Here is a 12124-nt window from a genome sequence, read left to right on the forward strand (position 1 = left end):
CTATACAATTTATAAATGAATCCAAGGACAGTTATGAGAACTTTCTATACTGTTGAAGTATAATCCTATTAACTTTTTAGTGGTGCTTATGAAATTGAAAAGTTATTTTATCAAGTTTTTGTCATCTATCTGCTTCTTTTAGGAATTAATAGTCCGAACAGATCACAGTTTTTCTCCCTTTGTTAAATAAATCTCTAATCCATTTATATATATATATATATATATATATATATATATATATATATATATATATATTAGGAGAGTAAAAACAAATTATCCTTCAACATAAACCTTAATGAGCAATAGTAAAGTTGTTCAATATGTTTACATGATGTGAATTTTCATTAATCAAGAGTCATTACATCATAATGCTTTGCATTTTTTCAAAACTTGGATGAATTTGAGTCAGTAAAATAATAACTTTAATTTGATACACAATTCTAACATGTTTTAAAATATTAAACTAATTACAAATTTAAGTATGTTTTATGGACCTTGGTGACCGCAATTATTGACAATCAAAATCTTAAGTTGATTTACGAATATAGAAAGATAATACATTAAGTTTTATATATTATTAATTATTTTTCTTTTTAAATTAGATGTGTTTATTTTATAACAAAATTAGGGCAATTCTTTAGATTTATGAAGAAGACGTCTTCCCACATCATGTGAAGGCCCACTCATGTTCCCTACAGAATGAGTCATTTAATCTGATTGTTCACCTTACAGTTGATTATTATATACATTATGTTATCACTATCTCAATGTCAGATAGTAAAAAGCTCTCTCAGCTTATAACAAAGGTAAACAACCTTAGCCAAAATTAAACTTTTTTGAAAAATATATCCACCTACAAAAAAATTATTAATTAGAAATTTATTAAATCAGTTAGAACTTTTCTTACTTGCAGAGTAAGGAAGGTTTTAACCTACCAAGAAATGTTCTCTTCACAAACACAAGTTTTTAAATAAAAATCACAAGATTTAAAAATTAAAAGATTTTATTCATAAATTAAAGCTTATTAAATAAATGGTTAGCTTAATTCTAAGGCAATAGAGTCATTCCATGCACCGAAAGGTCTTGATGGGTTTGTATGAAGATAATATTTTCCTTTGGCACTGAAACAACAAGAATATCAGTATTATATTTTTGTTTTGAGAATATCACCTTTCACAAAGACACCATAATATTAATGTAATAAATAAGTAACATAACACTTTTGCCTGTGCTGTGTGATGTGGTGTTCTTGAATTCTCATACTCGTGACTTGTGCTTAGGATTTATATTCTGTGCAGTGACAACGCCTGGACAAGCAGCTTATCTCCAAGCAGTTTTCAGATAAATTTTAACCCTTTTCTTTTCCTTTCTCTGTTCTTTCTGTTTTTTATTTTTGTATGAACCTCTCACCCCTGATGAAGAGAATAGATTGCAATACTCGAAACATTTTGTTATACCTTTTGTAAAATATAAAGATGGCAAATGTCCGAAATCTTGTTATTCTTTCAACCCTTCCATCATCAATAACAAACTTTAAACAAAGAAGCAACTTATGCCATGCATATACATATAAGCTATTCATATAGTATTCTGTTGTTTTATTAGTGTCTGAATTTGAATCCTGGAAGATAGATTACCTCTGGTCTACATGTTCACACCCAGCACATTTTTTGTATTGTTCATGCACCGATTATGTTTATAGTCATCCCAGCTGTCACAAACTCTTGAGATGAATCCAAGACTAGTGATTGATTCAGCAAAATACATATAGGATCTTTTGTGTGAACAGAATCCTGGAAAATAAAACATTAAAATTATATCTATATAATAATGTAGGAATCTTTTTATTTAGAACAAATAAAGTGTTTAATTTTAAAATTGGTATGATTGTTCTACAATTTATTAGTTTACTCATTATTTCTCATAAAATTTAAAAATAATAACATGAAGTAGTTATTTATGTTATTTCACATGATTCCAAAGTCTCCATATGAGTAAATATTACTTCTTACCTATGTCTACCCCACACCCTGGCTGAATTGGAACTCCACCATTGGGGTAAAAGTCAATGTGGCCGCAAGGATTGTAGTAGCCTATATAGCCCCCAGCTGAGTGTATCACATCCACAAACTGGGCATCAGTTGGATCCAGCCTGCCTTTAGGGTCAGATCCAAATAGAGGGGCAGCCGGATCCAGACCTACAATGGATCAATATGTATTTTGATCTAATTTAATACCATTAAAATAATGACACCTCAAAACCCTAAATAAATATAAACTTTCACTTTTTGAGTTGCTCCTTTACTGTTGTCAAATACAAGTGGTTAACAGAGATTTTTTAAATAAAAATAACAGTAGGTGATTTATCTTTGCAATGAACATCAGATTAAAAGAAAGGGTGTGAATGAACATCTAGTAAATGTGGACACTACTATAACTGCAGTATATAGTGTTAAAACTTTGACTACCGACCCGTCTATAATTCACGCACACACAGCTACTATGGTCTGGTAGGAAGTGAAAGTGGTAAGTGTCTCGATTCTGCAAAATATTATTTTTAATCTCATGAAATATTTTAGATAAAAAAAAACAAAATAATATTTTAATCACAAAATAATGTACAACTATTACAACTTAACTTATAGTCTAACCACAGTAATAGGTAAAATAAATACAAATGAACTTAAACGTTTATATTTCAAGTTTAACATTAAATGATAATTTCACTTTCCAAGTATCCTTTCAAAGACTACCACTATTGTTTACCATAATATGTTTGACTATATTAAAACTGAACACTTTTCAATAAAATGATAAACATTTTCTTATCATTTATGTTTTAATACTAATACTTATAATACATTTTAATAGAATTAAAACATAACCATTCATGTACATTAAGAATACATGAAGTTGGTCAAATATTCTGATGTTATGCCTTATTTTGTTTAGGAAAAAAGTTAAGCATCTACTTTTACAGACCCAGCTGTTTAAAACCATGACTTACAGACACAACACTCTTTTAGCATTTTGGAAGTTGGGTGTAATTGCTCATTACCAATATAAATTTAATGAAAGACTGTCTAGTATCATATTGTTAGTGTACAAAACAAAAACGCAGTGGGCTTGAAAGTCTGTACCTGTGATCCTGGAGATGTTCCCGAAAGTGACTGACTCCCCAACAACTCCAGCTATGTGTGCACCGAGGCTGTGACCGAGGAGGTGGACCGAGGCAGGGGAGACTCCCATTTCCAGGGCCAAAAAGTCCACAAATTTGGCTGTGTAGCGGCCGACCGGTGAGACAGCACTGCGAGATAGAGGGTAAAATGTTTGAGCCATTCTGGCCCAATTTACTGCGATGATGTTCAAGTCCTCAGCAAGCAGATATGCTGTATAGCGAGTTCAAAGAATCAGGTTGCTTTGCACAAAAAAACCATTATTATTAAATAAGTCATTGTTACTAAAAAAAGTTTTATATGAACAGTTGAAAATTTATAATTTGGAACAAATGGGAGAAAACCATAAAGCAATGAACACAACATCCTTCTGTAAGTTTGATTATGTAAGTGAATCTATAATAACCTTTTAATTTTAATCTCAATAATAGGGGGAAAACAGCATTGTGTTGGTACAAGAATCAAACTTTTGATTTTCAAAAGAAATATACATGTTGGGATTTCCCAAGTAAACGTTGTTTACTTTTATATGGACATTTCATATTATTTATGTTTTTAGTCCACATTTTCTTTGGTACAAAAATGTTTAAAAAACTATTTTTATTAAATGTTCAGTACTTGCTTATACTTATGACATATTTAGTAATAATGCAAGTAATATATCTTTTAAAATTATTTTTCTAAAGTTTGACAGATTTGATTTAAATTTTGGTTAAGATACTTACAGTGGAGATTCAAATATAAGCTGTACAGATAGTCTGATATGTATTAAACCCACCTTATAAGTCTAATTCTCATATAATCAATATATGTTTTAATTTTTAAGATTTTATGAAGCCTTCTAGTATGAAAGGGATATTGTAATATGAAACCCCTCATAGTATATTGTCAAAAGAGACATGGATAGTCCGCACTAGTCTTGCTAAAAATGAAGTGGACTGTCCATTATCTATTTGTTCTTGTTTGTGACTCAAAAACCATCAACAAAATTATAATTGTCTATGTTGCCACATTCTTACGACAAAAAAAATATTTTATGTGGTTATCATAGCAGTAAAGTATAATATTTATATATATACACTTGACTTGATTAATACTTGTGCAGTTTTTGATAATTTGACACTTTGTAGTACTAAAACATTGTACTACAGTAGTTATATATTTAGTTGATGGATTAACCTTCATATGCACAAAAGCCCTTTTATGAAAACTTTAATTTTGATGCAATATAAATGTATAATTGACCTAGACTTTTTAGAACCTTGTGATAATGTGAAAATAGTAAAATACAATGTCCAATTTACACAGAAACAAGAGAGCGATTAAAATATTATGTTGGTAACATATTCTACTGCTATTTAATATTATAAAATTACTAACATGATCAATAATGGAAAAAATGTATTCTGTAATGTAAAACTTTTCAGTCCATATATTGAGTGATTCCATAACTTTGACAGGACATTATTTATTGTATCCTTTGCACAAAGAGCCATCAATTAAAAAATAGATCATTCTTTACAATGAATTCCCACTTAGACAATTATATCATTAAATAAAATTAATATTTTGTACCGTAACTTACAGTATTCAAGATCTTCAGAAAAATCAACAGTTGCATTGTCCATCCAGCCATGAATCAGTACTTTGGTGTTTTTAGAAGAGTTGAACCCTGCTTCATACAAGAGTTCAGGGTCACCGATAGTTACTACTGTGTATTTCACATCGGAGACTCTGCTCAACAAAAAATACAAAATTTTATTGCTAACACCTACTAACAGCATTTAAGGTGTTGTTACCACACCGCATGTTGGTTTACACACCTAGTAATTGTGTGTAGCAGACTTTGTCATTGATTTAACACTTTGTACAGCTGAATATATCTAATATGAAGTAATGGTTTGTGTTGGTTATCTTGACTCTATATTTCATCAAAACCGAGTTTGTTAAAACTAGCATCATGCTCAAATGTATATTTTTCCTTACTGGCAACCCAATGACACTACCTCTATCAAATTCCAATAGAGCTTACTGATATCTTAAGACAATAAAATGTAAATATGTTTCAATTGCACTCTTGGAATTACTTTTTGCACTCTTTTTCCTCATGTATACAACGTTTCTAGTTATCAAACATGTCCTTATTAGGAAGGCTTACCCCCTTTTACACTCAGGGACAAAAAATCTTTTAAAGATAGCTTTTTTGAAGGTTTAATTTTATAGACAATTTATTATACACATACTTCATCTTTCCAGTAAACCTGTAGAAATTGGAACCAGGATGGCAGGATGGTAGACTGTAAAGGTTATGTGACAGCTGCTTACACAGAGAATGGAGGATGTATAGAAATATAATAGTTACAACTACTGTAAAATAATTTGCTGCCATTTCACACTGATAAAAATAACAGGTTATGAAACTCTTTCATGGTATCAATGCAATCTGGGTGGCTAAGGAACCACAAAAGATTTCGTAGACTGGTTTAAGTTTAAGCGTGAATAATAAAGTGAGAAATGCACACTCTGTGTGAGTATTGTAGGAACTGCTGTGATCATATGGCTACACTAGGCTGTATACGGGTGAATTGAGAAGTTAGCATAAAATAAAATAAAGTAACTCATTACAAATAGTTCTTTTCCAACGATTTCACTGTCTCTACAAATTATAAAGTGAAACTAATAGACAAGCATTACTACTTATTTTAAATGCCTTATTTGAGTTCAAACCATTAACAGATTATTTCAAAACTTAATTAAAGTCAGAACTCTTCATACTATAAATTAATTAATAATCATTGAATATTTATTGTAATTAATTATTTACCTTGTGAACAAGAGGAACGTAGTGTACAATGAAGCATTCTCAACATAGGATGCTTCCCACTCATTGTAGCAGTAGTTACATACTTGTTGAAACCATACTTCAATCGGATTTATAAATCCAACATCTGAAAAACAAATTACTTGGCTTAAAACATCACTCTAGATCAAATGATGGTTTTACACATAATTAGTTGCTATTACAAATATTTAAAATCAATCTTCTTACTTCATATAACATAGCTATGGTAGGCAGGTTTGATTCAATTTGAATGTTGAGTTTAGCTCCAGTTCCTTTTATTACAGAGTCTGGTATCTGAAACTCTCACTCCTAGAATCTGTCATAATCGTCTGAAGAGATCTAAACAAAGTCGGTGACGAAGAACAATTGACACGATTGAGTGTTCCTGTTGAGACAGTGAGACTACCGCTTCACCTATTTATAGGTGTCTCTGATGTCGAAATGACATAAAGGTTCATTTTGAGATTCTTCGTCACCAACTTTCTTTGCATCTCTTCAAACGAACATGACTCCAGATTCCAGGAGTCAAGTCTGAGACAGCATCAGATACCAGATACTGCAATAAAAGAAAGGTGAACTGGAGTTTAAACTCAACATTAAAATTTTCTTACTTGTTTTAGTTTTAAGAGATAAAATTTCTATTTTATAGTATATTTTTAACTCTTTTACGTAAGTGGGACATAACTTTTTGATAATTGATACTACCAATTTTGATAATGACTTGTAAAAAAAGTTAATCAAAATAAAACTGAAGAAGGGGTAATATTTTGCAGTTTTACGCCTTCTTGAAGACTGGATATGTTTGGTAAAAAAACCACTCTTCTTCTTATCATATTCACTCTTCCAGCATTCTCAGCGAGTTGTTTCTTTTTGGTCTCCCTTTTCCCATTTTACTACCATGTATCTCCACTACAAAATTGTCCTCTCCTATCTTCTCCACATTTCCAAACCACTTCAGCTTTTTCCTCTGGAATTTTTCCACATTGCTTCTCCAATGTAGCTTGTACTTACTTTCTATGTATTTTTAAATCTCCCTAAACGATGCCTCTTCATTAATTTCATACCTCAACTCCTTCATTATCTTATCTAACATGTATACAAAGTGCACATCCTTGTCTCAATCCATGACTACTTAAGCCAACCTATTTACTCTAAACTACCCTTAAACGGTTTCCATTATCACTGTACAACTCTGACTCTGTCTACTATATTTCTCTTAATCCTTTTCTCTGTCAAGGTCTCCCATAAATCCCCCTATTTACACTTCCATAGACCTTCATTAGGACAGAAGGAAGTAAAAAATAAATATAATCAAAAACTATATTTTATAGAACTACCTATAAACAAGTTTTCTCAATATAAAAGTAAAATTGAATTTATAAAAATATAACAGTTCTAAAACATAAAAAATTAGTAATTGTTGTATCTTTCTAATTAAGTTTATGTGTATTACTTCCACTAACAAGGGGACCGAAATCTGTAACTGCTTATACTAATCAAAATCTCAAATTTTAATTTTATACATGGTGAGGTAATGTTGTTTGTTTCTTTATTAGTTTAGAAAGCTGCGTAAAAGCAAGTTGAATTCTTGTACTGCACTGTGATATATGATTGTAGTAACAGAGTCAAGTCAAAAGATCTTTATTCATTTTTTTACAAATGTATAGAAATGAATGGTGTGAGATGTAATATAACTCACAAGTCACTGTTCCTAACATTTTTATATATTCTAAGAAGAAATTATTATAATTATTCTATCGTGGAATCAAAATAATTATATATTATTTAAGTTTTAAAATTATACATATACTATTTTTATTGCACAAACGGATGGACCAATACATAAATTGAAATATTAAAGTAAATCCTTTAACTGGAGGTGGAAAATTCCTCAAAGGAAATATTAACTAGACTGCTAAATTAATTAAATATTCTTTAAATAGTTTTTTTAATTTTTATTGGTTTGAATAGTTTGCGATATTATTTGAAATTAATTTTTAAAACTTATTCCCCATGTACATAGCAAAACGACAATGTCGTGACTTAGTCTACAGCATCAAGGTATTTGCACAAACCATGTTATTATTTATATACCACAAATGTAATCATATCTATAAAGGTACCTTCTAGAGAACGTCAATAATGTACACTATTGCACACACAGCGAGTAACTTGCTCAGGCTGTAGCGAAAATACAGGGAGAGTGAGTAGGGGGTTAGTCCCCTCCAGAGCCAAAATTAAGAATTGAAACCCACATACTTATACACTTAGAACTTTATTTTAGCTTTTTATAGTTTGCTTAGCAATAAGCCGTTTAGTAATGTTTTCATAAATTATGGCATGAATTACTAAAATGTAGTTGAGGAGGAGGGTAACCCTAAGCATGTGTAGACATCACATTTTAAACCATCCCCTCTATTCAAGGATCCCATATAGCTAAACTGTATTCTAGCATCTGCTACAATCTAAGACAACTCATTATTTTATAAAATTAAAAATGTAACTAGATTTAAAAATAATAAAAACTCAAATTTGTAATATAAATTTTATTTGCTATGACTTATATGGGGGCTAATTTGTAACTTTATTATGATTTGAGTTTCTGATTTCTGAATTTTTAAGTAAATGATAACAAATTAATTTTTCATATAAAGTTAGTAATTAGAAGGACTTACCAGAATGGTTGGTATATTCATTTTCACCTAGGGTTTTTTGAGTGTTGTTTATTGGGAGATCATAAAAGAGTTGGCATGTAATAACACATATATAGAAGAAGAAAATCATCTTGAATGAGAAGCTGTCGTAACATCACAGATTTTATCTACAAGAGCTCTGTACTCAATTCAATCATTGAACTATTCTGTCTTGACTACATCTATTTATTAAAAATATTGAATTATCAACACATTCTTAGAATCATTCTGTCAATTCAGTGTTGGCCCCTCTTGTTTTGCAACCAGATAAGAATTATCTGAATTTTTATCAATTATTTTTTTCCTAAATTAGAAACAAGCAATAATAATTTATTGTTTTAGTTTTTTAATCTACTCAATCAACAGATCAAGTACTGGAACAGTATGTATTAAGGATCAAGAATAAATTGGTAATTTAGCAAATCACTTTTTTAAGTACTACTGCACATATTTTCAAAGCCTGTTTGTTTCTGCACTGGGTTTGTTTACTCTTAAAGTATTTAGACACTTGAAACTTATTCTGAACAACTGAAAATAGAATGAAAATTTTTTATGCTGGCAAAATTTGCTTTTTTATATTCACAAGATGTGTCTATGGAAAGTAAGTACCATTATACAATAAAAATACAATACTTTTTAAGATTTTTTCAAAATAATTTCATTTTTAGATGAAAGGTTGTACTATTTTTCAACATGGTTTCCATAATTTTTAGGCACTTGCCATAATTTTGTTTCATGTGCACTCTTGGTTTTAATGTGGGTGAGTGAACTACTCCCAACTGAACTGTTTTCAATTATCCTTTGAGCAATTTTGAAACATCTATGGATAATTATGAAACCTGGCAGGAACATAGCTTGTGACAACTATGAGCCTGGGTGTATAATTTTACACAAAACATTTCTTGACACTTGTGTAAATTCATCTGAAAGCATTTTCAATGTGAATCGTGTGTTCTCCTTAATTTTCTCATCCACTCACATAAACAAATTATCCCCTTGGAGGATTCACTTCTGACTTAGTTGAACATACGCCGGGCACAGCAAAAACCAATGTGTCACTTAAATCTGGGCAACCTTACAGATGTCCAGGAGTGCACATTATTGTACAATGTATTTATGTCCTTTATTTCATACTGCACATTTTTCAGATCACAAGAGTTGCAGGATTATTATTAGTCCCTCTATTTAAATAAAAAAGCTTTTTAATTCATTAAAAGAAATATTAAGATATTGTTATGAAATGGTGATTGAATAACTTTTATGTCATTTATGACAATAGTATGGTTGAACTAGCAAGCATATTACTCATTCCTCCTAGTTTTTAGTCTTAAATTTTTGTTACAAAAAAAATAAAAATAAGCATATACTAAATACTAAATGTTCACACACAAAATTGTCGAACTAATGGTTGACAATAGTTGACAATATTGTAATTTTACTTTCTTAAAAAATATAAATTATTAATATTTCATTGCAGAGTGTTAAAAATAGCTCCTTAGAAAAATATGCAGTAAAACTCACAGAAATACAATATTATAAATTAAATTAATCTATTGAACATCAAAACATTGAGGAGCTACTGCGAAGTGATTGTTTAAACACGTAAATATATTTGTCATGTGAGCATTAGTCTTTTTGGACTAACCATCTGAAAAGAATGTCAAAACCAATTTTTGAGTATACATATTAAAATTTAACTTCTATTAGTCAAGTCATATATTTATTGGGGGGACAAAAAGTACATTTGTATAGCAAATGTCAAGTATCTAATAATTTTGACACACATGCCACATCAAACTCTCATTTATACATACATTTTGACACTCACACTACTCCGTTCATCTCCAATATTTCCCACCTCAATTCAGGAGTAAGTTGTCTGATTGTGCGGTCTCCCAGGTCTCCCAGTTAAACGCCATAAACTCCCATGCTATAAAATGCCATAAACTCCCATGCTATAAAATGCGTTTGACACTAAACACTGTTTCAAACAAGTTTAAATTCTTTAAGTGTACACGTATTTTAAATGTCATTTGGCATATTGGGGAATGAGATGAACCCCTGCCATTAATTTTGCTATGATGCGTATCACTTGTTTTTTAAGTTTGCACGCTCCCAAAAATTGGTTACTTGCACATTCACTCCACAACATCAGTCCGTACATGAGATGTGGATAGATCAAGCCATAAAATGCCATCATCATAATCTGAATAGGGCAGTATTTAGCTAGAGACTTCAAAACACACATTCCTGAGGATAATTTGGAGCAAACGTAATCGATATATGAACATTCCATGTCAAATCTTGGTCAAGGTAAATTCCAAGGAATTTCGAGAAAAAAGACCTCTTCTAATAGGCCTCATCCAACACGATAGCCAGGCCAGTGGTGTATTTCAAGTTTTGCCGCCCAGGGGCTACAGGCTATCTGCCGCCCTTTGTTTGTTTCATAGCCAAAGTTGTATTAAAAACATAAAAGGTGTAAACAAGGTTATAAGTTGAAACCAATTGAATCTTGTTATCTTTTGTTGAAGATATTAATGTATTTTAGTTTACCAACACTGTAATATGATTAGTTTTAAAAAAATAAGAACATTTTACAATAATAAAACAACTAATCACATTTAAGTCGTAAGTGTGCAATCTGGCAAGTAAAATGTACATGTTTATTCAAGAAAAAGTAAAACAAAACTTTGTAACATTTACATCTCTATGGTTATTAAATGAACTTTCTTCTTGATTTAGGGACTGAGAATGAATTGATAACATCATCGAAAGTTAATTTCTTGGTCATCTCAGACTCGATGGTTTAAAACAGCCACATCCCTCCAAACGTACTTCAGCCAGCGTATATCTCGTGTAGGTTTTTATCTGAAAATGATATCTCTGCTGAAACAGTTTAATGCAAGGATTGTTAAAAAAAGTTTCAATGTTATGTCAACATAGGGGTATAGCCTACGTCTTAAATATTGTACAAATTAATGTAACTACAGTTTATAGAGATTAATAACACTGTTTAGACATCTCTTTAAGTTCATTTGAGAAACAAAACAAATGTAGATTTTCTGTAGCAAAACCTTCTGGTAGAAGGGACATCTTTGTTATGAAAATTGCATATTTTTTTACAGTGATCAGTTAGTGTCTCCTTGTCTGGTTCTTCTTTTTCGCTAAAGATGAGAAATCCAAAAATCGAGCTCAGTTCATCCTATACAGCTTTCCTCTTTCCCAATTCATTAGATAGGGTGTCTAATATTATATATTTTTGAGTTTTCATAAATATGGAACTCTTTTCTTATTCTACTAATATACTCTGATTCATACAATAGTGATAGATGATGATACATTAGACAAGTCGGTTACAAATTATGGCAGCGTTTTACTAGTAATATTAAATCTGTTGATTAGATCTCCCCACA

The 12124-nt window shown here is 30.6% G+C and overlaps 1 protein-coding gene across 1 annotated transcript; it reads right to left on the reverse strand.

Moving 5' to 3' along the window:
* Positions 1–1548: 1548 nt before the first annotated feature.
* LOC124370878 (pancreatic triacylglycerol lipase-like) lies at positions 1549–8889 on the reverse strand. Its single transcript, XM_046829182.1, has 6 exons — positions 8694–8889; positions 6001–6124; positions 4762–4910; positions 3141–3389; positions 2013–2198; positions 1549–1793 (listed from the first exon to the last, which is right to left on the reverse strand). The coding sequence occupies exons 1-6, from the start codon at positions 8800–8802 to the stop codon at positions 1645–1647; spliced, it is 966 nt and encodes a 321-aa protein (XP_046685138.1). The 5' UTR covers positions 8803–8889; the 3' UTR covers positions 1549–1644.
* Between the last annotated feature and the right edge of the window lie 3235 nt (positions 8890–12124).

The sequence above is a fragment of the Homalodisca vitripennis genome, unplaced genomic scaffold, assembly GCF_021130785.1.
Source record: "Homalodisca vitripennis isolate AUS2020 unplaced genomic scaffold, UT_GWSS_2.1 ScUCBcl_626;HRSCAF=3045, whole genome shotgun sequence".
NCBI lineage: Eukaryota > Metazoa > Arthropoda > Insecta > Hemiptera > Cicadellidae > Homalodisca > Homalodisca vitripennis.

Excerpts from the sequence above, each read along its gene's own strand:
- LOC124370878 (XM_046829182.1), bottom strand. The coding sequence starts at position 8,802 with ATGATTTTCTTCTTCTATATATGTGTTATTACATGCCAACTCTTTTAT. Across the intron at positions 4,911-6,000 it reads ACGTTCCTCTTGTTCACAAG|AGTCTCCGATGTGAAATACA; the intron begins GTAAATAATTAA and ends TTTGTTGAGCAG. Across the intron at positions 3,390-4,761 it reads TTCTGAAGATCTTGAATACT|CATATCTGCTTGCTGAGGAC; the intron begins GTAAGTTACGGT and ends CTCGCTATACAG.